Source organism: Echinops telfairi, unplaced genomic scaffold (genome assembly GCF_000313985.2).
Source record: "Echinops telfairi isolate 266 unplaced genomic scaffold, ASM31398v2 ScPeMD7_7469;HRSCAF=8507_0, whole genome shotgun sequence".
Taxonomy (NCBI): domain Eukaryota; kingdom Metazoa; phylum Chordata; class Mammalia; order Afrosoricida; family Tenrecidae; genus Echinops; species Echinops telfairi.
The window spans coordinates 94,589,188-94,612,529 of NW_022111372.1; the positions used below are offsets into that span (position 1 = coordinate 94,589,188).

The 23,342-nt window shown below is 46.6% G+C and overlaps 5 protein-coding genes across 5 annotated transcripts in view; all 5 read right to left on the bottom strand.

Moving 5' to 3' along the window:
- The window catches only part of LOC105978205 (protocadherin gamma-B2-like), a 4,484-nt gene extending 2,891 nt beyond the window's left edge, over window positions 1-1,593 (bottom strand). The window contains exon 1 of the mRNA XM_045284732.1: window positions 18-1,593. Coding sequence (XP_045140667.1) covers window positions 18-1,593 — 1,576 coding nt within the window. The remainder of the gene's footprint in view (window positions 1-17) is intronic.
- Window positions 1,594-4,921: 3,328 nt separating this feature from the next.
- On the bottom strand, window positions 4,922-7,415 carry LOC105978198 (protocadherin gamma-A4-like). Its single transcript, XM_013005677.2, has one exon. The coding sequence runs from the start codon at window positions 7,340-7,342 to the stop codon at window positions 4,922-4,924; it is 2,421 nt and encodes an 806-aa protein (XP_012861131.1). The 5' UTR covers window positions 7,343-7,415.
- A 2,670-nt stretch (window positions 7,416-10,085) lies between these two features.
- LOC101657652 (protocadherin gamma-B1) lies at window positions 10,086-12,883 on the bottom strand. Its single transcript, XM_004697044.2, has one exon. It carries the CDS (start codon window positions 12,763-12,765, stop codon window positions 10,324-10,326), a length of 2,442 nt encoding a protein of 813 aa, XP_004697101.1. The 5' UTR covers window positions 12,766-12,883; the 3' UTR covers window positions 10,086-10,323.
- A 97-nt stretch (window positions 12,884-12,980) lies between these two features.
- Window positions 12,981-17,877, bottom strand: LOC101657349 (protocadherin gamma-A3). Its single transcript, XM_030888769.2, has 2 exons — window positions 15,454-17,877; window positions 12,981-13,037 (listed from the first exon to the last, which is right to left on the bottom strand). The coding sequence occupies exons 1-2, from the start codon at window positions 17,875-17,877 to the stop codon at window positions 12,981-12,983; spliced, it is 2,481 nt and encodes an 826-aa protein (XP_030744629.2).
- A 2,760-nt stretch (window positions 17,878-20,637) lies between these two features.
- LOC105978912 (protocadherin gamma-A2-like) lies at window positions 20,638-23,200 on the bottom strand. The gene has a single exon (XM_045284940.1). It carries the CDS (start codon window positions 23,068-23,070, stop codon window positions 20,638-20,640), a length of 2,433 nt encoding a protein of 810 aa, XP_045140875.1. The 5' UTR covers window positions 23,071-23,200.
- Between the last annotated feature and the right edge of the window lie 142 nt (window positions 23,201-23,342).

Genomic DNA, 23,342 nt, shown 5'->3' on the forward strand with positions numbered 1-23,342 from the left:
CGTCAGCTGGAAGGCGCGCAGCTGCTCGTGGTCGAAGGCGCGCTGCGCGAACACGACCCCGCTGTGCGCGCTCACGGACACGTAGGACGACAGCGCCCGCGGGTCCAGGTCGCTGGCCACTATGGAGTAGGAGACTTGGCCGTTGGGCCCCAAGTCTGGATCGGAGGCGCTGACTTGTGCTATGGAGGCGCCTGGTGGGTTATTCTCAGCCACGTGGACCACGTAGGAAGTCTGGGGGAACAGCGGGGCGTTGTCGTTGACGTCAGCGACCTGCAAGGTGATACACGTACTGGAGGTGAGCGGAGGCTTCCCCCTGTCGGTAGCTATGATGGTGATGTTGTACTCTGGAATCTGCTCGCGGTCCAGGGCGCCATCCGTCACTAATTTGTAATAGTTCTTCGAGGAAGATTTCAATATAAACTCGTCATTTCCAAGGACACGGCAGAAAACGTCTCCATTGTCTCCAGAGTCTCTGTCTCTCGTTTTCATCAAGGCGACCACTGTTCCTTGAGGCGAGTCTTCTGGGAGGGGAGAAAACACTGAAGTCACGATCACTTCAGGTGCGCAGTCATTCTCATCGAGAACGTCTACTTGGATACTGCAGTGGGCCGCTAGATTGCCGGAATCTTTCGCTTCTATACGCAGAGTGTAGGTATTAGCAACTTCAAAATCCAAATAATCTTTTGTCGTGATGTCTCCTGTTCTCTGATTTAGGTTGAAAAGGTGCATCACGTGTTCATCAACCTTATGAAAGGAGTAGGTAATTTCCGCATTGATGCCCTCATCCAGGTCGGTGGCTGTCACTCTCAGTACAGAGGTGCCTGGGGGCATGTCCTCTCGCAGGCTGACCCTATACTCATTCTGGCTGAACACTGGGGGGTTGTCATTGGCGTCCAAGACTTGGATTCGTACCTGGGTGGTGCCACTTTGGGGTGGATCTCCCCCGTCCACAGCTGTGAGGACCAACTGATGGAAATTCTGTTCTTCTCTGTCCAGAGAACGTTTCAGAACCAATTCAGGGTATTTACGACCATCTGGAGTCTGTTTTTGTAAGAGATCAAAGTACTCATTATCATTAAGGTGGTATCTTTGCAGTGAATTAGGACCAGCATCAGAATCCAGAGCGGGATCCAGAGGAAATGTTGTACCCCGCTGAGTGGATTCTCCAATTTTGACATCAGTATGACTCTGTTTGAATAGTGGAGTATTATCATTTATATCCTGCACAACTACTGCTATATGAAAAATATTTAGTGGGTTTTCAGCCACGGCATCAAAATCCAGAACACACAGAGGCTTCTTCCCACAAATCTCCTCTCGGTCTATTCTGTCACTCACAAGTAAGTCCCCGCTCTCTGGGTTCACTGTAAAATACTCCTTCTCCCCGCTAATCCGCAGCTTCCGGGACGGCAAATCGCGGACATGGAACCCCAGATCCTTGGAGAGATTCCCCACCACCGAGTTCTTGGCTAGCTCCTCGGGAATTGAATAGCGGGTCTGGTCCGGGAGCGCCCCGCCGAACAAAGACAGTAGGAAAGGTATCAATACCTGCGGCCGGCCCGCCGGCCAGCTCCCCGGCGAGATCTCTCTCATCCTCTCCCTCCTCCTCCGCGGAGCCGCTCTTCGGCCAGGAGAGGGAATAAACAAACCTTCTGTGGGTGGCCGAATCCAGCGTAGGGTCACTTCTCCTGCTTTTGTTTTCTTGTGTCTGTATCTGAACCGGCCTTCTTAGTGTGGTGCCTCTGAACAGGAAATTACCCTTGCAGAGGTTTTCAATGCGTCGCCGTTTCTCCTCTCTTCCATTGACCTACAGCGACGCCCAGAGGTTCCCCGGTAAACTACACCATTGGTTTGCAAAGAACTATTTCCTCTACTCTTTTTACTCACTAGATTTATGAAGAGTATTTATTTGTGTTAAAATAGACAACCGCATATTCATTTCTTTCCTATTGCAATAAAGCACAAAAGGTTTATTATATGAGATCTCCTCATTAATTCTTCCACTACACATCTTTCAAGATAAACCATTGTTACTTTTCTCTGGTATCCTTCTAAAAAGACAGTGCAATAAAGTGTTATGAATCTTCCTCTGAATTTTTTTTGCACAAGTGGAACTAGATCATTCTAAAGAAACAACACCCACTATATCTGAAAACCACTTCCTATCAGTACAGAGGAGTTTCTCCTGTTTTCTAGCCACGCTGTTGTTAGATGCTCCTGAGGCAGTTCTGACACAGAGTGGCTGCACCTACAACCTGGTCCTGTGCCATTCTCCCTATCATTCCTATGTCTGAGCCATGGTGGCCACTGTGTCAATATACCCGGTGGAGGACCTTTCTCTGTTTTACTGACCCTCGACTTTCTTCTCCAAGTACTGTTTCCTTCTGTGTGCTCGTTGTATAGGCAAAGTCTCATGGGCACTGTTAGGGGCATTCTGGATGTACTTCTTTCAAGATAGATTTGTTTGTTCTTCTGACAGTCCCTAGTATTTTTCCTATTCTGCCAACATTGTAGAGCAAATGCACCAATCCTTTTCTGGTCTTTCTTATTGTCCAGCTTCCACAAGGCAATTGAAATTCATATGACTTGGGACAGGTTCACTGTAGTCTTCAAAATGACAGTTTTGCTTTTTAAGTACTTTAAAGGAGTCTTTTGCAGCAGATTGACCCAATGCAAATATTAGATTTCTTGACCGCTGTTTCCGTGGACATTGTGGATCCAAGTAGAGATGAAATCCCTGACAGCATCAATCTTTTCTCCATTTATCATGCTGTCTTTTGGCCCAGTTGTGAGGATTTTTATTATATGTTGAGGTGCAATCTACACTGAAAGCTTCAGTCTTCAGTCTTCAGTAAGTGCTTCCTGTCCTGTTCATTTTCGACGACAACGAGCAATGCTGTGTTATCTGTATGTGGCGGCTTGTTAATGAGCCTTCTTCCAACCCTGATGCCAGTTTCTTGGATTATTTGTTCGGTATACAGATTGAATAAATATGGTGAAAGGATACAGTCTTGACATATATCTTTCTTGATTTAACCATGTAGTATCCCCTTGTCCTGTTTGAATTACTAACTGTTTATTGGTCTATGTACAAGTTCTGTATAAGTGCACTTATCTGTATTGGAATTCCCAATGTTATCCACAGTTTGTGATTATTTACACAGTAGAGATGCCTTTATTTGGCCAATAAAATATGGGTGAATATTTTTCTATTATTTTCTGCTTTTCTCCAAGATCTGTCTGACATTAGCAAGGTCCATTATATAATATACAGTAACTTGTTTAACCAGGAACATTATTTCCTAAAGAAAACCCATTTCTCATGCAAACAAATATATTTTCATGTTGTATTAGATCATGAATCATTTATTGTTCTTCTAGGCATTAAAAACACACCCCTCTCCGATTCTGGAATACTATTCCTAATATCAGTATTAGTGCATGTCTGATAATATTTCAGGAAATTGAACCATTTCTCAAATATATTTTTAGAGCCTTTTTTGTTTTCAACAATCTCTCCCCAGGTAGAATGTGCCGGTATTCATTTGTGTTCTTTTCCCTCTATGTTCCTCTCTCTATGCCAGGCAGTTTTATATCTTGTCACATTCTTACTTAATCCACATAGTGAACCTTGAAGCTGTGGTGATGGTGTGGCGGTGAAGCAGCGCTTGGCTGCTCACCAAAAAGTTGGCAGTTGGAGCTCACCCTGCTGTCTGAGAGAGAAAACCTGATAATGTGCAGCCTTGGCGTTCCTCTGGGGCCGTTCTCTGTTCTATAAGGGTTCTAAGAGCTGGTACGGAATGGATAGCAATGGCTATTTTATCACACCACCCCAGGAAGAAAACAAATGTAGAAAGGAAAACTTCCCTTGCTAAATTAAATTGAGGCCTCTTTCACAATCTATAGCTGTAACTTCCAGGTATTCAAAAGTCATTAACTTGCATGTCCCTAGACATTGATAGATCCTGTAGCAATTCACAGGACAGAATGGAGGCACAAGGAATCAAAACACTGCATATTCCTTGCACTTAAAAGATGGTCTTCCACAACACAATGACAGCTATCTGAAAGAGTAATTTTCAGTGACAGGCATAAGTCACTTAGGAATCCAAGTTTCCAGGATTTCAAAGAGGTTATCATGAGGGGGAAGAGGAAATGAAAGATTTTTTAAAAGTTCTATTTTCCTTATACATCAAGAAGAGTCTCAAGTGTGTCTCTCTAATATGTAGTTAATATATTAAAACCACTCCTGTAACCTGCATAAATATGAGTGAAATAAAGCAATATGTTTTGGCAATCACAGAAGTGCACCGAAGGAATCACACATTGATGCTTCATTTTACAAATAGCACAAACAAAGTATTTTAAACATCCTAGTTTAATGGGGAAACCACACTTGCTACAGTTGTACCTAAACATTGAACATTTCTGCACCACTCCTAAATTAGCACTTTGTGATCATAATAGAAAACGCACTTTAAAGGAAAAAATTTGAGTTTCAACTACAATGGATTACTTGAGTGTTAAAATACTCAGTCCAATTCAAGAATAACTTCATAAGAAAAGATGCTGTAAATATATATATTTACGGAACTGCCTTCCAACAGTTCTAATTTAACAGTGTGTATGACTAAAGGAAAATAGTTTTTAACGAGTGAGATGTTTTAGAGGAATACAATTATGACACTGCTGTGGACATTAACAAGGAATAATGATGATAAAGAACAAGTACTAAGCAAATAACTTCTTTGTGTCATAGCAGTTGTTATTTATTATTAAAGGGTTTCCTTCCCTTCCCTGTGAGGCATCCTAATATTTTTAAAACACAGGTGACTTCATTTGATGAGTATCTTATCCACAGAAGGCATGTCTATCACAGCTCTGTGACTATGTTTGAGTGTCAGTAAGATGGATAATAAGATCAACTCACCTGACTGCAGTCTCCTTTTGTTTCAAGGAGGTCCTGAGGCATCACAAGAGGCTCGCTTTTCTCACAGCTCTCTGCACTTAATAGCGTGTCCGCGTAGTTGGGCTGAGGAAAGATCAGGTGACTCTTCCGAGAGTCCGCGGTGAGGGAGACCTCATGGGAGTAGGTCTGTAGGAAAGCCCGCACCCCGTCTACGCCCACAAAGTGCGAGGCAGACACACCTGCCAGCTCTCTTGAGGTCTGAAGCAGACGCGAGGTGTGCCAGCGCCGCAGCCTGAGAGCCAGCAGCATGATGACGAAGGCGAGGAAGACGCAAGAGACTGTGGCCACGGCTATTACTAGGTACAGAGTTAGGCCAGAGTCGTCTGGGTTCACAGGTGTCTTGATGCTGACCAGGTCAGCTAGGACCTCGGGGATGTTGTCAGCCACAGCAACTGTGAGCGTGACGGTGGCCGAGAGAGGGGGCTGACCGTGGTCCTGGACCGCAACCACCAGGCTCTGCTTGAGCGCGTCTCTGTCCTGCAGGGCCCGCGCTGTGCGCACCTCGCCCGTGTGCACGCCCACCACGAAGAGCCCTGGCTCGCTGGCCTTGAGCAGGCGATAGGACAGCCAGGCGTTCTGCCCAGAGTCTCGGTCAACTGCCACCACCTTGGTCACCAAGTAGCCAGGCTCTGCAGAGCGGGGAGCCAGCTCCACTCCTGTGGATCCATCGGTGGGAAGAGCCGGGTACAGTATCTCAGGTGCATTGTCATTCTGGTCCAGCACAAATAGGCCCAATGACACATTGTTGCTGAGTGGCGGGTCCCCATTGTCGCTGGCAGTCACCTGTAGCTGTAAATCCCGAAACTGTTCATAGTCGAAGGAACGCAGGGCATAGAGGACCCCAGTCTCAGAGTTGATGGAGATGTAGGAAGACAGAGGCGCCCCCTGGAGGGTGCCCTCGGCCAAAGAATATGTGACTTGAGCATTCTCACCACTGTCAGGGTCCTGGGCAGTCACGGAGAAGAAGGAAGCACCTCGAGGGTTGTTTTCGGGAATGTAGGCTGTGTAGGAGGCCTGGTCGAAGGTGGGTGGATTGTCATTAATATCTGCCACGTGCAGCGCGATGTGAGTTTCCGAGGACAGTGGCGGGGTTCCCTGGTCAGTGGCAATTACTGTGATGTTATATTCTGAGACATCTTCCCTGTCCAGAGTTCTGTGTGTCAACAGCCGATAATAATTTCCGTAGGTCTTTTCAAGTGTGAACGGCAGGTGATCTGGGATTGAACATGTTACCAGGCCATTCTCTCCCGAGTCGCCGTCATGCACATTGAAAAGTGCAATCACTGTGCCCGGGGGAGACACTTCTTGGATTGAGCTGGTGAGTGATGTCACGGTGACTTCAGGAGCGTTGTCATTGATGTCCAGCACTGTCACCAGTACCTTACTTCTGGCTCGGAGACCAGGCCCATCATGGGCTTCTATATCTATGTCATAGAATCCGGAGTCTTCGTAATCCAAATCCCCCGCGATTGCTATGTCCCCAGTCAGAGAATTCAACTGGAAGAGCTGGGATATTTTGCCTCTCATTTTGCGGAAAGAATATGTCACTTCCCCATTGGCTCCTTCATCTGGATCAGTGGCTTTTACAGTGAGCAGCCGGGTGCCCACTGGTATGTTCTCGCGGACACTCACGTGGTACTCTGGTTGGGTGAATACAGGGGCATTGTCGTTGGTATCCATGACTTTCACGCGAATCCTGGCAGTGCCAGAGCGAACCGGGTTGCCCCCGTCGGAAGCGGTGAGCACCAGGTGGTGCATGGGCTCTTCCTCGCGGTCCAGAGGGCGCTCCAGCACCAGCTCCGGGTACTTAATCCCATCGGGCCCGCTTTGCACATCCAGGGAGAAGGGACCATTCGGGCTTAGCTGGTAGCTTAGCAGAGAATTTACCCCGACATCCAGATCAAAAGCTTCAGGAAGAGGGAATCTTGTCCCAGGACTTTCATTTTCAACAACTTTTATTTCCCTCTCCTCTGCCTCAAAGCTGGGCGTGTTATCATTAACATCGATGATTTCCACTTCTACTCCCCAAATCTTCACTTTCTCCTCCAGGAGGATCTCCAGGTTTGCTACGCATTTGGCAGCTCTGTCACAGAGCTCCTCGCGGTCGATCCTGCCCGCGGTGATCAAGCTGCCGCTTTGCGGGTTCAGAGCAAAGAGCTGGGTCCTACCTCTGGAGACGATGCGGACCCCGCGCTCCGCCAGCTCCCGGGGCTCCAGCTCCAGGTCCTTGGCGATGTTGCCCACGAAAGAGCCTTTGTCCAGCTCCTCAGGCACAGAGTAGCGGATCGGCTCTGCCCGGGTCTCCCACAGGGCCCCCACGAGAAAGCAGACCCAGGCCAGCCCGCTGCAGCCCCGCCGATGTGGAGCCGCCATTGCCGCCCCGCCGCGGAACAGGCAGCGCTTGGGCTTCCCCTCCTCTGTGGAATCTGGAAGGGCTGCGGGAGCTTCGGGATCCAAGATAATGCGCTTTAGCCTTTGGGTGTTGGAACTTGCAAGAGTCCAGGTGGAAGCTTCCGTAAAGCCCCAGAACCAGTGCTTTATGTGGCGAAATCTTGTGCTTTGAAATAAATTTCTGATGGTCTTATGTCCTCCTGATTGGTGAACAGCGACACTCAGAGTCCTAACCTGTTACTGCAACCCGTTCTTGGTAAATTAAAGTATTAGTTTCACAGCCATTTCTATACCTAAACCAATTTCTCCTGAAAGAATACCAGTCAAGCTCCTGTTGCTTGATTTGCAAGGACAATCTCAGAATGAATCAAGGCTTTCTGTACTATGAACTCTTCACTGTCAAGTTATTTATTCTCTTGAAGCGACTAGTACGATGATTTTTAAAGCTAAGCCTCCTTTTCTTACCAGTTTTTGCATTATTTCTGCCTGTATTCCATTTTCAGCACCTGGGTACTGTGTACTCTGGGTGGTGTACAGAGGGATGAGTTTTAATTCTTCCTAGGAACAAGGACGGACTTGGAGAGCGGAGAAAAGTGTTACGTGAACAGACAATACCGGCCAGAGAGCTTCGAACTTTGGGCTCTAGTCTTAAACTGGGCCGAAACAAGTTTCCTCACATACATTGACTCTTTGTACCTTAGGGAAACATTTCAATTCCCTTGCAAAAAAAATCTATTGATCAAGAGCTAGTCTTACCCCTGTACAAATGGGCTCCACAAGTATGATAATATGTCTGGGGAGAGACTTTTGATCATTTATTTTGTATACAGCACAATTGTCCATAAACTATATCTGCCCAGAAGTTCACAGCTGTGTGCTTAGTTACTAGAACAGTACCCTTCATAGACTAGGCATTCAAGCATTTTGATGTTTATTGCATGAGTACAAATGCAGTTACAATACCTAAAATGGTAAATGCAACTGATCATAAGTATGCACACTAAAGACGAGAAGACAAAAAGATTGAAGTATAGTAAAAAGCAGTGATTTCAGTGGTTCATTTCATCTAATAGATATCATTTGACCACAATTTCTAAGTTTATTTGAATTTTATTTTAGAAATAGCATTAGAAGGAAATAATTTGGTAACTGCTTATGAATCCTCCCACCACCCATCTGTTAGTTTGTCAGGCTATGAGGAGTTGCACAACAGTGGACCTATGCCATTAGTACTTCAAATGCCAGTCAGGTCACCCACTATGGACAGGTTCCTAAAACAAGTGGAGCCTCCTGACTAAGATGGACTAGAAATATCTGACAATCTACTTTAAAAATTAGCCTATGGATCATAACAATATTACTTGGTACAGTGCTGGAAGATGAGCTTCCCATGTTGGAAGGAACTCAGAATACACAGTGATCACTACAATGGATTTAATTATAAAGAGTGACCATAGAGATGACAGAAATGACACAGGACCTGGCAATGTTTCATTCTGTTTTAAATGAGGTCGGCATGAGTCACAGTAGATGGCCATGAACAACAACCTCCATAAACTCCCATTGCAGGTTTCATAGCTTTCTTATTGCAGCATATGCATACCAAGAGTAAGTTATTCATCTGAGAACTCTTGAGATAGAACACTAGCCAGGTCTTTAGATCCCCACTGTCACTGAGACGATTCCAATTCGTAGCAACCCAATTGAACAGAGTAGAATTGCCCCAGTGGGTTTCCAAGATTGTGAATCTTAACAGGAGTAAAGAGCCTCATCTTTCTCCTGAGGGGTGGCTGGTGGTTTTCAACTGCTGATCTTGAGGTTAGTGGCCCAATGCGTAACTGTTATACTGCCAGGGCTCTCTGGTCCTTAGATTATTCATCATTATTAGCATCAAGAAATAGCCCACAAATTCCAACCAAACACACACAAAAAATCTATGTACATTAAAAAAAAATCTCCAGACTTTGAAAGTGCAAATACGCCTTACACAATCCTCAAGGACCCACACTTTCCTGTAGATTGGGAGGTAAAATTAGATGTTTCCAAATACATTTGCTCCTACATATTTTTAAAATCTCAAAATGTTTGTAGGTTTGACTCATTTTGCAGAAATTTTAATAAAGAAACAATAATATGGAAAGGACCATATAAAATGCTCATCACACCCATTGTAATAGTAAAAAATAGAAAGAATATAAAAATCAGTGATTAGAGAATGGAGAAATGATGGAACATCTCTGAGTGAGATTATGAAGTGGAGATAAAATTGGCCCAAAATTAGTCATTCTAATCTACAATTTGGTTGTCTATGGTATGCATCTTAAGGCAAAGAGGTACTGAGAGACTTAATTGTCATGTTACATATATGAGTTACAGTTAAACAATAAATACTTTTGCAACCAAAGTTGGAGCAAAACAAAACACACACACACACACACACACACACACCCCAAACTCAATGTGTTTATGAAGAGTAAAGCATAGCATTAGTTGTAAAAACTAGTATAAGACATCAGTTAAGAAAACACACACACACACACACACACACATAAACCCTTTACCATTGAGTTGATTCTGACTCATAGTAACTATCTAGAGCAGAGTAGAACTGTCCCTCAGGGTCTCCAAAGTTATACATCTTTATAGAAGCAGCTTTTGATTACCACCCAGGCATTTAAGCACTGCATCACCAGGCTTTTTAATTATTTATTTAAGAAAGGGCACTGTTATTATTAAAAGTGGTGTCATCAGGAGCAAGCTCTCTCTACCAAGATTTACCACGCATATACAGAAATGCTGACAGATAAAAAGAAGCAGCGGTAGCTAGGGAACTACTAAGACTACCGAGCAATCAAGGAACCAGTCGAACGCACACTCTTTACTAGCTGCCGTCACAGAACAAGGAACAACTACCCTTCGGTAGCTGTTACCCACCAGTGAGAAGGAAATACAGCACAGATAATTTAAGTAGGCTTGCAGAAACTCACGTGAGAGGAAAAAGAAGGATCATAAGTGGTTTTGGCATCTTCATTACTGGCACACACAATCGCAGAAGGATCATCACTTAAGAGATCCTGCGGGGGAGCCATTTCCGGGGTCACGTTGAGAAAATTAAATTCTGCTTTTGCTGATTGGGTGGCAACATATAGATTGTAGGAATAGGGCAGCGTTCCTTCGCTGTAGTTTGGGAGAACCCCAGGTTCAGATTTGGAGCAGAGACCGGATGGAAAGCAACCCCCTGTGGAGGAACTGGAAGAGCTTCTCAGGCGCAGAGCGACTGCCAGAGTCACAGCGAGGAGGAAGAGCACGGAGACCAAGGTCAAAGCCAAGACCAGATAGAACTGCAGCTCAGACTGGGGGTCAGAGGGTTCAGGGCGATCGCCGAGGTCCGGCAGCGCCTCCTGCAGGCTGTCTGCGAAGACCAGGAGTAGTGTGGCTGTGGCCGACAGAGGTGGCTGTCCTCCATCTCGCACAGCGACCAGCAGCCGCTGGCGGGTCACATCCCTGTCGCCTAATGCTCGCGTTGTGCGCACCTCGCCCGTGCGCAGCCCCACGCTGAAGAGCCCGGGCTCGCTGGTCTGCAGCACGTGGTAGGACAGCCAGGCATTGTGTCCTGAGTCTGCGTCCACCGCCACCACCTTGGTGACCAGGTAGCCAGGCTGCGCGGCGCGCGGGACGGTGTCGAAGAGAGCGGAGCCATCAGGTTCCAGCGCGGGGTACAGCACTCTGGGCGCGTTGTCGTTGCGGTCGCCCACCAGCACGCGCAGGCTGACGTTGGCGCTGAGCGCGGGCGAGCCCTGGTCACGCGCCTGCAGCGTCAGCTGGAAGGCGCGCAGCTGCTCGTGGTCGAAGGCGCGCTGCGCGAACACGACCCCGCTGTGCGCGCTCACGGACACGTAGGACGACAGCGCCCGCGGGTCCAGGTCGCTGGCCACAATGGAGTAGGAGACTTGGCCGTTGGGTCCCAGATCTGGATCGGTGGCGCTGACCTGTGCAATGGAGGCGCCGGGAGGGTTATTCTCAGCCACGTGGACCACGTAGGAGGCTTCATGGAAAACTGGAGCGTTGTCGTTGACATCAGCGATGTGCAGGGTGACACTTGTGCTGGAGGAGAGGGGCGGCTGTCCTTTGTCAGTGGCTATGATGGTGATATTATACTCTGCTGTCTGCTCCCGGTCCAGTGCCCTATCAATCACCAGCTTATAATAATTCTTGGAGGTGGGCTCTAATTTAAAGGGAACTTCTTTCTGAATATAGCATGTCACTAAGCCATTGTGTCCAGAATCCTGGTCCCGCACTTTAATGAGGGCTATTACTGTTCCAAGGTTTGCTTCCTCTGGAATCTGGTTAGAGAAGGAGATGAATGTCACTTCCGGGGCATTGTCATTCTCATCAATAATTTCAATCTGAACATTACAGCGAGCTGTATGCACCCCTCCGTCCTTGGCTTCTACACCCAATACGTAGCTCCTTGTTTTTTCAAAGTCCAAAGTGCCGTTGGTTGTGATGTCACCAGTATGTGGATTGAGTCTGAAGAGAAGGCTGGTACTTGTGGGCACATTGTGGAAGGCATATGTGATCTCAGCGTTAATGCCCTCGTCCTGGTCGGTGGCTGTCACACGCAGCACAGGGTGGCCCGGGGACACGTTTTCTTGGAGGCTGACTCGGTATACCTCCTGACTAAATACAGGAGCATGATCATTGGCGTCAGTGACCTGGATTCTGACCTGGGTGGTACCCGTGAGAGAAGGGGTCCCGCCGTCCTTGGCAGTCAAGATCAATTGATGGGAGCTCTGTTGTTCCCTGTCCAGAGGTTTTTCCAGCAGTAGTTCTGGGTATTTACTTCCATCGGGACTCTCTTTTGTGGATACTGAGAAATACTGATTGGAGTTGATGGTATATATCTTCAGCGAATTACTTTCTACATCCGCATCTTGCGCAGAGTCCAGAGAGAATTTTACCCCAGGTGAGGCTGATTCACAAATCTCCAGATCAATATATTTTGCAGTGAAATGTGGTGCATTGTCGTTAATATCCTGGATGGCCACAACTATGTGGAAAATGTTCATTGGGTTGTCAGCGACCGCTTCAAATTCTAGAGCACATTCTGATTTCTTCCCGCATATCTTCTCTCGATCTATCCGACCGCTCATTACCAAATCCCCGCTCTCCGCGCTGATGCTGAAATACTCCTCCTCTGCACTAACCCGGAGTTTTCGGGCCGGCAACTCCTGGGCGCTGAGCCCCAGATCGGTGGCGAGAGGCCCCACCAGCGAGCCGGTCGCCAGCTCCTCCGGAATCGTGTAGCGGATCTGCTGGGAGAGGGCCCCGCAGAACAAAGACAGCAGGAAGGGAAGCAGTACCTGCCTTTTCCTCCGTTCAGCTGCTCTGCAGTTCCTCTGCATGGCCGGAACGCTCCAGGAAGCTTCTTTGCAAGGTTTCTCGGGGATATTAAAACAAACAAAAAAAGAATCACGGCACCTTGGACGTGTGTGATTTAAGGGTATAGCTTTTGGGTGCGTGAGGACGCTTAGAAGACCGGCCTGCTTTCTGCGGAGCACCGGAAAAAGCACTCCTTCAGAAATTCCAGCGGGAATGAGAACTCTTCTCTTTCCTTTGGTCAACAGCGGCGCCCAGAGGTGGTATTGGAGAACTTCATTTTTGCCCAGTATTTATCCTTAACGCAAAAGCTATTTGTCACAATGAGCCACATATTCCCATTTTCACATGAACTTGGATAGTTTCTTGCTTGTCACCATATCATACACATTCCCGTCATCTTATATTCTTTTTTAGTTCATAAAAAATTCAAAAGACGCACAGCCATCCCTCTCTTTCTTCCCCAAGTTTGTGGGCAAAAATGTTTTCAGTGATTTCGCAGCATTTATAAACACTGGCATGAGAAGTATGGTTGTATTCAAATAAGTTAGTGGCTTTTCGTTCACATTTTTAAGTGGGCTCTAATCTTTACATTTATGTTAATTCGTTGCGGTAACCTCATTTATTTAGTGTTTTGAACCTCTCCACCAATATCTTATTAATTTAGCAATACTTTAAAAGAACACATATAACATATACAAAAAGAATAAGTGAAAGCCCTAGACTTAATGTATTGATCTTCTCTACAAAAACAAACCATCTTCCCAGCTAAGTAAAGAAGACCCTGACATTTTGTTAAAGAGACTAATTTAGTATTTCAGCACATGCTTTTATAAAGTGAAATCTTGTGCATGCCATATTTATTTTTATTAAATCAATGATTTTGTGGTATGTGGATGCGTATATAATCTCTATAATACCAATTCTCAGTTCCAGTCAAGTTATGCCATTAGTGAGTAAAATAAGTTTGACTTGATTGAATGTTGGAATGCTTCATTTTGGAACTTACCTGTAATTCTTGACTGGTCTGTAGTAATCCAAACAGTCGATGCTTTTACTTCAAATGCAATCCAAAATTTTCTCAATTTATCTTACTATTTTATAATTTCATGTATACGTGTTCTTATATTCCACTCAAACCACATTTATTTTCCAAGACATTCCACACCATATTTTCTCTATTGTGTGCCTTTATATTTGCTTTCTACTCCTTTTTATTTCGAATGTTTATCCCCTTTCTACAGAAATACATCTGGTCCGTTCTTCAGGAAAAAGGACCACTTAAAAATTAAAATGTATATCTGAGACCTTCCATTTTCTATATAAGCATATGGATATTGTACTGGCTTTGTATTATTAGTACATTTTCATGATACATTTGCAGGCTATGTTTTATGGGCTTCTTATAGTCTTTGTGCATCAAAGTTCTTTTTGCACTAATCATTTAATATCTCCTGGTACGGAAACTGATACAATAAATACTTTTCCTAAAAATACATGCCAAAAAACATGTGTATCCCCCTCCCCCGTGGCATATTGGCAGATTTGAGGGAGAATACACCTACCTCTGTTTTTGCTTAGGCCCCATTGTCTCACATTCTTGAATGACCACTTTCTAATACTGAGGGATAAATTTGTTTCATTGATAACTAGTGGAATTTATTCTTGTCAGATTTTGGATGATGTAACTGCATGTGTGAAAATAAATTCATAGGCTAGCAACGTCTGGCTTTAACAAGTTGTAGAACACAGTCAAGACTTTGATTCCACTATTGATGTGGATGGCTTGGGACTCTCCTACAGAGGCCAAGAGACACGTCTTCCTAAAATTGTTTAATCCTTCTCAAATTAGAAGGAATATCAGCCTAATGTTCATGGCAGTTTGAGCAAATAAAGTTTCCACTTTCAGGCAAAAGTCTGAAACCAATACATACATATGTTTAGCTCCATATAATAGAGAATAAAGGTCAAGTAAATCCATTTGAACAAACCTCCATTCTTTATCTAACACTCTGTGTCACTGAGATGACAAAGTGGTTTAACTTGGAAAGAGTCAAGCATAATTTTGTGGAAGACTAAAACCTCTTGACGTTTTACTAGCTGGTGTCAGAATAGGTGGCTTAGACCGAGGTAACAAAGCTCACTTCACAACAATTTAAAATGCAAAGGGTCTGGTTGTCACAATTTTGCAGATCAATGTTGGGTCACTATGAGAGCTTTCTCTCATCAGAGTTACTCAAGAGCCCACATGGAAGCAGCAGTCATACTTTCAAAGAGTAACTTAGAGATCTGAAAATTCTCACAATGACAATTAGAACCCCACCCCCCAAGAAGTGACATTGACTTCCATTCACAATGTATTGGCCAGAATTTGTTACATAGGCCCACCAGTCTCAGATAGAAGAGGAAGTGCAGTCCTACTATAAACCCATAAAGAGGAATAAAAATCTATTTAGGTCACAGGACTATTGCCTATAAAGAAAACTCGTAGTGACCCCATAGGACAGGTCAGAACCGCCCCTGTGGGGAGACAGTAACTCTACAGGAGCAGGGAGCCCCTTCTTTCTCTTACTGAGTGGCTAGTGATTTCGAACCACTGACCTTGTGGTTAGCAGCTCAATTTGTAACCACTACACCACCATGGCTTTAGCGGTACTTTATTTCTCAAATAAATATGCATAATTTATGTAATCCCAAGGAAGACATAAACTCACCTGAAGTAGCCTGGAATCTCCTTTTGCTTCAAGTAACTCTTGAGATATCAGGAGGGGTTCGCTTTTCTCACAGCTCTCGTGACTAATGAGCGTGTCTGCGTAGTTGGGCTGAGGGAAGATCAAGTGACTCTTCCGAGAGTCCGCGGTGAGGGAGACCTCATGGGAATACGTCTGCAGAAAAGCCTGCACTCCGTCCACACCCACAAAGTGCGTGGCAGGCCCTCTGGCCGTCCCACCACAAGAGGCTTGCAGCAGGCGAGACTGGTACCAGCGGCGCACCCGGAGCGCCAGGAGCACAATGACAAAGGCCAGGAAGACACAGGAGACCACGGCCACAGCCACTACTAGGTACAGTGTGAGATCGGAGGCATCTGAGTTGGGGGAGGGCTCCAGACTGCCTAGGTCGGCCAGAACATCAGGGATGCTGTCGGCCACGGCCACCGTGAGCGTGACGGTGGCCGAAAGAGGAGGTTGGCCATGGTCCTGGACAGCCACCACCAGGCTCTGCTTGAGCGCATCCCTGTCCTGCAGGGCCCGCGCGGTGCGCACTTCGCCCGTGTGCACGCCCACCGCGAAGAGCCCTGGCTCGCTGGCCTTGAGCAAGCGGTAGGACAGCCAGGCGTTCTGCCCAGAGTCTCTGTCCACCGCCACCACCTTGGTCACCAGGTAGCCGGGCTCAGCAGAGCGTGGAGCTAGTTCTACTCCAGTGGAGCCATCTGTTGGAAGAGCGGGGTACAGGATCTCAGGTACATTGTCGTTCTGATCCAGTATGAACAGGCTCAGGGACACGTTGCTGCTGAGGGATGGATCTCCACTGTCGCTGGCTGTCACCCACAACTGCAGCTCTCGGAACTGCTCATAGTCAAAGGAGCGCAGCGCATATAGGATGCCCGAGTCCGAGTTGATAGAGATGTAGGATGACAGAGGCGCCCCTTGTAGGGTGCCTTCGGTCAGTGTATAAGTGATGAGGCCATTGCTGTCGCTGTCAGGGTCGTGGGCGGTCAAGGCAAAGATGGAGGTACCTCTGGGGTTATTTTCAGGAATATAGGCAGCGTAGGAAGTGTGAGCAAAGGTGGGCGGGTTGTCGTTGACATCTGTCACGCGCAGGTGAATGTGGGCTTCCGTGGACAGTGAGGGCGTTCCTCCATCAGTGGCTCTCAGAGTGAGGTTATATTCGGACACCTGTTCACGGTCCAGGGATCTGGCTGTCACTAAGCGGTAGTAGTAATCTATGGATTTTTCTAAATCAAACGGCAGGTTTCCAAGGGCAAAAACCGTCACCTGCCCATTCTGCCCAGAATCTCGGTCATGCACGTTGATAAGGGCGACTTCCCTCCCAGGGGTAGCGTCTTCTGGGACTGAGCCTGTCAGAGAGGTGACTGTGACTTCTGGGGCATTGTCATTCACATCTAGAACTGTAACCAGAACCTTGGCTCTTGAAAGGAGTCCTGGTCCATCTTTAGCTTCAATTTTAATTTCATAGAACATTGCATCTTCATAATCTAGACTTCTTAATATTGATAGGTCCCCAGTGACTGAGTCGAGATGGAAAATCTGAGCGGCGTTTCCTGGCATTTTATCTAGGGTATAGGACACTTGAGCATTGAATCCCTCATCAGGGTCGGTGGCATTCACCCTGAGCAGCCTTGTGCCCACTGGCACGTTCTCTAGAACACTTACGTGGTACTCAGGCTGAGGAAACTCCGGTGGGTTGTCATTTGCATCCAGAACAACCACTTGAATGCGCATGTCACCAGAGCGCACAGGGTCGCCACCATCAGAGGCAGAGAGAACCAGCTGGTGAACGTTCTCTTCCTCTCTGTCCAGGGCCCGCTCCAGGATCAGCTCCGGGTACTTGGCCCCACCAGAGACGCTCTTCACAGCCAGGGAGAAATAGTCATTGGGGCTGAGCTGGTACTTCTGCAGGGCGTTCAGGCCCACATCTGGGTCAAAGGCAGTCTTCAGTGGAAACCGGGTTCCAGGACTTGTGAGTTCACTAATTTTTATTTCCAATTCCTCTGTTAGGAAATCGGGAGCGTTATCATTAACGTCTTTAATTTCTATTTCCACTTCAAAAATGTTCAGCTTGTCTTCAATCAGGACGTTAAATTTCACCAGACACCGCGGGCTGTGAGCGCAGAGCTCCTCGCGGTCTACCCTCCCCGCCGTGACCAGGCCGCCGCTCCGCGGACTGAGAGCGAAAAGCGGCGGCGTCTTACCTCTGGAGACGATGCGGCCGCCGCGCTCCGCCAGCTCTTCGGGCTCCAGCCCCAGGTCCTTGGCGATGTTTCCCACGAAGGAGCCTTTGTCCAGCTCCTCCGGAATGGAGTAGCGGATCTGCCCGGCGCCGGTTTCACACAGCGTCCCCAGCAGCACGCACAGCAGGGCCAGTCCTCTCCCCTGGCGGCATCGCAGGCGATTCATTTCTGGTGACTAGGTTTTTTTTCTTCTGAATTCAGTTCCCGTTTCCCACAGCGGGTTCCAATATTATTTCCTTGGGGAACCAAATGCGTTATAGGTCCAGTTAAGAGGTCATAGAGCTGGTTGTCGGATGGAGTGACTTTAGTAGCAGCCTCAAATCTGCGGAGTCTGACTTGCTACTTCTTTGCGCTTAGGAGCCAGAAAATGGTCGACCAGCTCTCTAGCTGCGTTTTCTTCCTTGTGTGGTCAACAGCGACGCCAAGAGGTCCAACCGTTTACTACATCCTCTCAGAGAAACCCATTTACTTTTTTTCTTGTTATTTTTAATGGTTTATTTTTACCCAAAATCCTTTTGTCAGAGATAATGGATTGATGTTTATTTCACATAAAGGAGCTAATATGTTAAAGGGTGTGACTTCAAATTAGCAATCATGCACCGGAGTTACTCTTTTGAACTGTTCCATGTGTAAGAACCACGCACAATTAACCTTATTTACAGGTTATCCTTTTGAAGTTGTCCTTGAGAGTGACAGGTGAGCTTCTATATTGGTTATTTAACATAGTCACTAAATAAACACACAATTAAGTGCCAACTAGGTCAAATCAGTTAGTGGGGATTTAAGGTTTATGATGGCCACAAACATTTCCTTCAGAGTTTATGAGGGTATAAAAGTAAGAAAGGAATTACAGTGCAGTGAAATAACTGCTCTAGGGAAGCTGCCTTGGAGGTTAAAAAGGCTTTCCCAGGGCATGTTCGAAGAGCAAAAGGCTAGGAGATGAGCAAGAATGGCAATACAGCGATGATCATCCCTAGATGTGCGAGAAAAGTAGTCATGGATCTTCCACATACTGAAAGAGCTTTATATTGACTAAATCTATAGTGTGAAGAAGTTTTTAATGTTTTTTTAAAACAAGTGTAGACAATTTTTCATTTTACATCCGAGAGTTCCTTTCTCTGTAGCTATTTTGCTCTGCAAGCACAGAACTTGATGTAAACTGTATTTGTCATTTTCACCACAGTGCATTACATACCTGTGCATAAGGGATTTTTGGTTTTGATTGTTTTGTGACAAAGAGTTACGACACAATGAAAGGGACACTGTCTTCAATGTTCCCTACTGTAAGCTTCTTTATTTATCTTACTAGTAAACAAAGATCCTAGGACATGCTGTTCCACAATAAGTTCAAATATTACTTCATAGAAATTATGATAATACTAATAATAGGCGATATCGGTAAGCAATGGACTGCTAACCTCCAGGTCATTGGTTCAAACCCACCAGCAAAAGAGAAAGAAAGATGGAACTGTCTGATCCTGTCAAGAGTTACATCTTTGGAAAGCCAAGGAGTGGTTCTATGCTGTCCTATGGAGTCACTATGATTTGGAATCTACTAGAAGGCATATGCTTTTTTATGAGTATGAATCAGCTCAAGGGCAGTGGGTTTCTGGTTGGGTTACATGCAGTGGAATACAGTACTTTCAAAATGTTATCTTACCAAATGCTCCTAACTATAATGTAGAATTATAGCACCTACCGATAATGACACCACATAGTACATTAGGATAGATCACGTAAGTACATCATTAATATCAAATCTAAATGAGATAGGTCTCATTGCATAGTCCATTAGTGTGTTCTCTGTTCTTAAATGTAGAACCAAACAACATATTAAAAGATAACATAGGAAGATGAATAAAGCAATAAAAACAATGTGGTTTTAAGAGCATGTGAGGTTTTCTACTCTGGTAAAGAGCTGAGATCTTAGAAACAGAGAAACAGTTCTACTCGGTCCTATGTGGTTGCTACAAGTTGGAATCGACTTGATGACAATAAGTTTGTATTTTTGTGGAGGAGCTGGCTGAGGGTTCAGGAATATTTTTAGCAGCACTTGTGAGTGAAAAGCTTTGAGAAGAGGATTAAAGGGGATTTTGATGAGCACTTTTCTGATATGACCTCCAAGTTCCTTCCATCGTGCTACTTTAGGTATAGTTTTATTAAAGATATGTTATATTAAAGGGAAAAGGCAATATGACTTCCAGATATGAGACAATTCAAAAGTAACAAAGAGTAGCCAATGAGCTATATTATAGAAGAATTATAATTCAGCCACCTTTTCAAGGAAGGCATACCTATTTAGAGATGATACGATTTGTAACTAAGAAGAGCAACCATTGCAAACCTTCCTGAAATAAAATTTCCTGCGAAGAATCTATACTTCTAAACTGCCATCATTTTCAAAACAAGGAAGGGTTGCAAATTAAATGAAAGGAAAACACATCACTTATAAATGGAAGGGAAACATTACCCTAAAGCAAGAAGATACTAACAATCTAAGGTATTTGATGTTTTATAAAACAGATTGCAATATGAAACATAAAGTTTTAAAATTTTAAGGACAAAGAGGTGCAAGAAATCTTAAAACCCAACTTTTATGCTTTCAAGGAAAAAAAGTTGTTGAAACCAGGGGTAGAAACCAAACACCCACTGAGGTACTGCAAGTGTTCTTCTGATAAGCTAACTATTACTTTCACTTCTTTGTAGTTATTTTTATTCTACAATGAACTATATATCATCCCTTCTCCTTCAGAGTCAAATTATTCAGAAATAATTCAACCAGGGCTATTTCCAAAAAATTAAATAGATTATCAAAGAACCATAAGAAAGAAAAAGAGAATAATGTATATAATGGCAGTAGTTAAGTACCATAAATGGGGTGATTTATTTGATTAAACAAAATAGCATCTAAGTATATCATGAAGAGCTAGTTTACCTGTGGAAGTGTTTCTTCTCCGTTACCTTCAAGTAGAGATTGAGATGCGGAGAGAAAATCGCTTTTCTCACAGGTCTGCTGGCTGACCAGCGTGTCCGCATAGTTGGGCTGAGGGAAGATCAGGTGACTATTCCGAGAGTCCGTGGTGAGGGAGACCTCATGGGAATACATCTGTAGAAAAGCCCGCACCCCATCCACAGCCTCAAAAGGTGCAGCAGGCATTGCCCCCATACCACCAATGGCTGCCGGCATCAAATGAGACTTGTGCCAGTGACACACGCGGAGTGCCATCAGCACAATGACAAAGGCCAGGAAGACGCAGGAGACCACCGCTACAGCCACCACCAGGTACAGCGTGAGGCCTGAGTCATCAGGGTCTGCAGGGGCCTTGATGCTGTCCAGGTCGGCTAGGACTTCGGGGATGCTGTCAGCCACGGCCACGGTGAGTGTGACGGTGGTAGAGAGAGGAGGCTGACCGTGGTCTTGGACAGCCACCACCAGGCTCTGCTTGAGCGCATCCCTGTCCTGCAGGGCCCGCGCTGTGCGCACCTCGCCCGTGTGCACGCCCACCGCGAAGAGCCCTGGCTCGCTGGCCTTGAGCAGGCGGTAGGACAGCCAGGCGTTCTGTCCAGAGTCTCTGTCCACCGCCACCACCTTGGTGACCAGGTAGCCCGGCTCTGCAGAGCGAGGCGCTAGTTCCACACCAGTAGAGCCATCGGTGGGGAGCGTGGGGTACAGGATCTCAGGAGCATTGTCATTCTGGTCCAGCACTAACAGGCTTAGCGACACGTTGCTGCTGAGGGATGGGTCCCCGCTGTCACTGGCAGCCACCCACAGGTGCAGGGCTCGAAACTGCTCATAGTCAAAGGAGCTCAAGGCATATAAGACTCCTGTGTCTGCATTGATGGAGACATAGGAGGACAGGGGCGCCTCCTGGATGGTTTGCTCCACCAAAGAGTAGGTTACATGTGCGTTGTCACCGCTGTCAGGGTCATGGGCCATCACAGAAAAGATGGAGGCGCCTCTAAGATTGTTTTCGGGAATGTAGGCAGAATAGGAAGTCTGTAGGAAGGCAGGCGGGTTGTCATTGATGTCTGTCACCTGCAGTAAAACTTGAGCATTGGAGGACAGAGGCGGGTTCCCTTCATCGTTAGCGGTCACACTGATGTTGTAGAGGGAAATCTGTTCCCTGTCCAGGGGCTTGGTTGTAACTAGTCGATAGTAGTTGTCCACCGACCTCTCTAATTTGAAAGGAAGGTCCTGTGGGAGTGAACATTGGAGAAATGCGTTCTGCCCAGAGTCCTTGTCGTGCACGTTGAAAAGGGCAATCATGGTTCCTGGGGGAGCATCTTCAGGAACTGAGCTGGTAACAGAAGTCATGTAAAATTCTGGGGCATTGTCATTCACGTCCAGAACAGTGACCATGACCTTGGTTCTGGTCAGAAGGCCTGGACCATCTTGAGCTTCTATATCTATTTCATGGTATTTGACATCTTCATAATCTAGATTTTTGGTGATCACAATATCTCCGGATGTCGACTTAAGCTCAAATACCTCTGATGTTTCTTTAGGCTTTTTTTCTCGAAAGTATGCCACTTCAGCGTTGTGCCCCTCATCTGCGTCGGTGGCAGTGACCGTGAGTATTCGGGTGCCAACAGGCACGTTCTCTGGGACACTGACATGGTACTCAGGCTGAGTAAACACCGGCGCGTTGTCGTTCGCATCCAGGACTGTCACTCGGATCCGTAAGGTGCCCGATCGGATGGGGTCACCCCCGTCGGAAGCGACGAGGAGGAGATGGTGGACTGCCTCTTGTTCGCGGTCCAGGGCACGCTGCAGCACCAGCTCCGGGTGCTTGTTCGCGTCTGCTGCGCTTCGCATTTCCAGGGAGAAGTGGTCATTTGGGCTGAGCTCGTATTTTTGCAGGCTGTTCCCGCCAATGTCTTCATCATGAGCGCTCTTAAGAGGAATTCGGAATCCTGGTGTGGTGGTTTCACTGATTTTTATTTCCAATTCTTCTACTCCAAAGTGAGGAGTGTTGTCATTGATGTCTGTTATTTCGACCTCCACCGAATAAATATTTAGTGTATCCTCTAGAAGGATGTTAAAGTTCAGGAGACAGGGCGCGCTCTGGGCGCAGAGCTCCTCGCGGTCGATCCTGCCCGCAGTGACGAGGCTGCCGCTCCGCGGGCTCAGAGCGAAAAGCTGCGCCCTACCTCTGGAGACGATGCGGACGCCGCGCTCCGCCAGGGCCACGGGCTCCAACCCCAAGTCTTTGGCGATGTTGCCCACGAAAGCACCTTGGTCGCTCTCCTCTGGCACAGAATAGCGCATCTGTCCAGCCGCGGCCCCCCACCGGGCCGCCCAAAGGACGCACAGCAGGACCAGCCTTCTGCAGTGGGGGGACTTTGGCCGAGCCGCCATTTCCCTGTGCCGCAGTCTCTTCTCGGGGTCAAGAGCCAGGATTCCCACGTTCACCCCCCAGAGTCCGAAGTGGCAGCAGTGGCCGATCAGCACCCTGTGGAGACTCCCAGTGAGGCCGCTGGGCCGAGTGTTCAGGCGTTCCGGAGGACTGTGTGACCAAATTAGCAGCCCTTTGCGTTGTGAGAGCCGAAATGTGGGACCTTTTCGCTGCCTATTACTCCTTAGATAGATGGTCAACAGCGACGCTCAGAGGCCTAACTCATTTCTGCAGC

Coding starts and splice junctions, on each gene's coding strand:
- LOC101657349 (XM_030888769.2), bottom strand. CDS start 17,877: ATGAATCGCCTGCGATGCCGCCAGGGGAGAGGACTGGCCCTGCTGTGC. Junction 13,038..15,453: donor GAGATTCCAGGCTACTTCAG/GTGAGTTTATGT, acceptor TTTTGCGTTAAG/GATAAATACTGGGCAAAAAT.
- LOC101657652 (XM_004697044.2), bottom strand. CDS start 12,765: ATGCAGAGGAACTGCAGAGCAGCTGAACGGAGGAAAAGGCAGGTACTG.
- LOC105978912 (XM_045284940.1), bottom strand. CDS start 23,070: ATGGCGGCTCGGCCAAAGTCCCCCCACTGCAGAAGGCTGGTCCTGCTG.
- LOC105978198 (XM_013005677.2), bottom strand. CDS start 7,342: ATGGCGGCTCCACATCGGCGGGGCTGCAGCGGGCTGGCCTGGGTCTGC.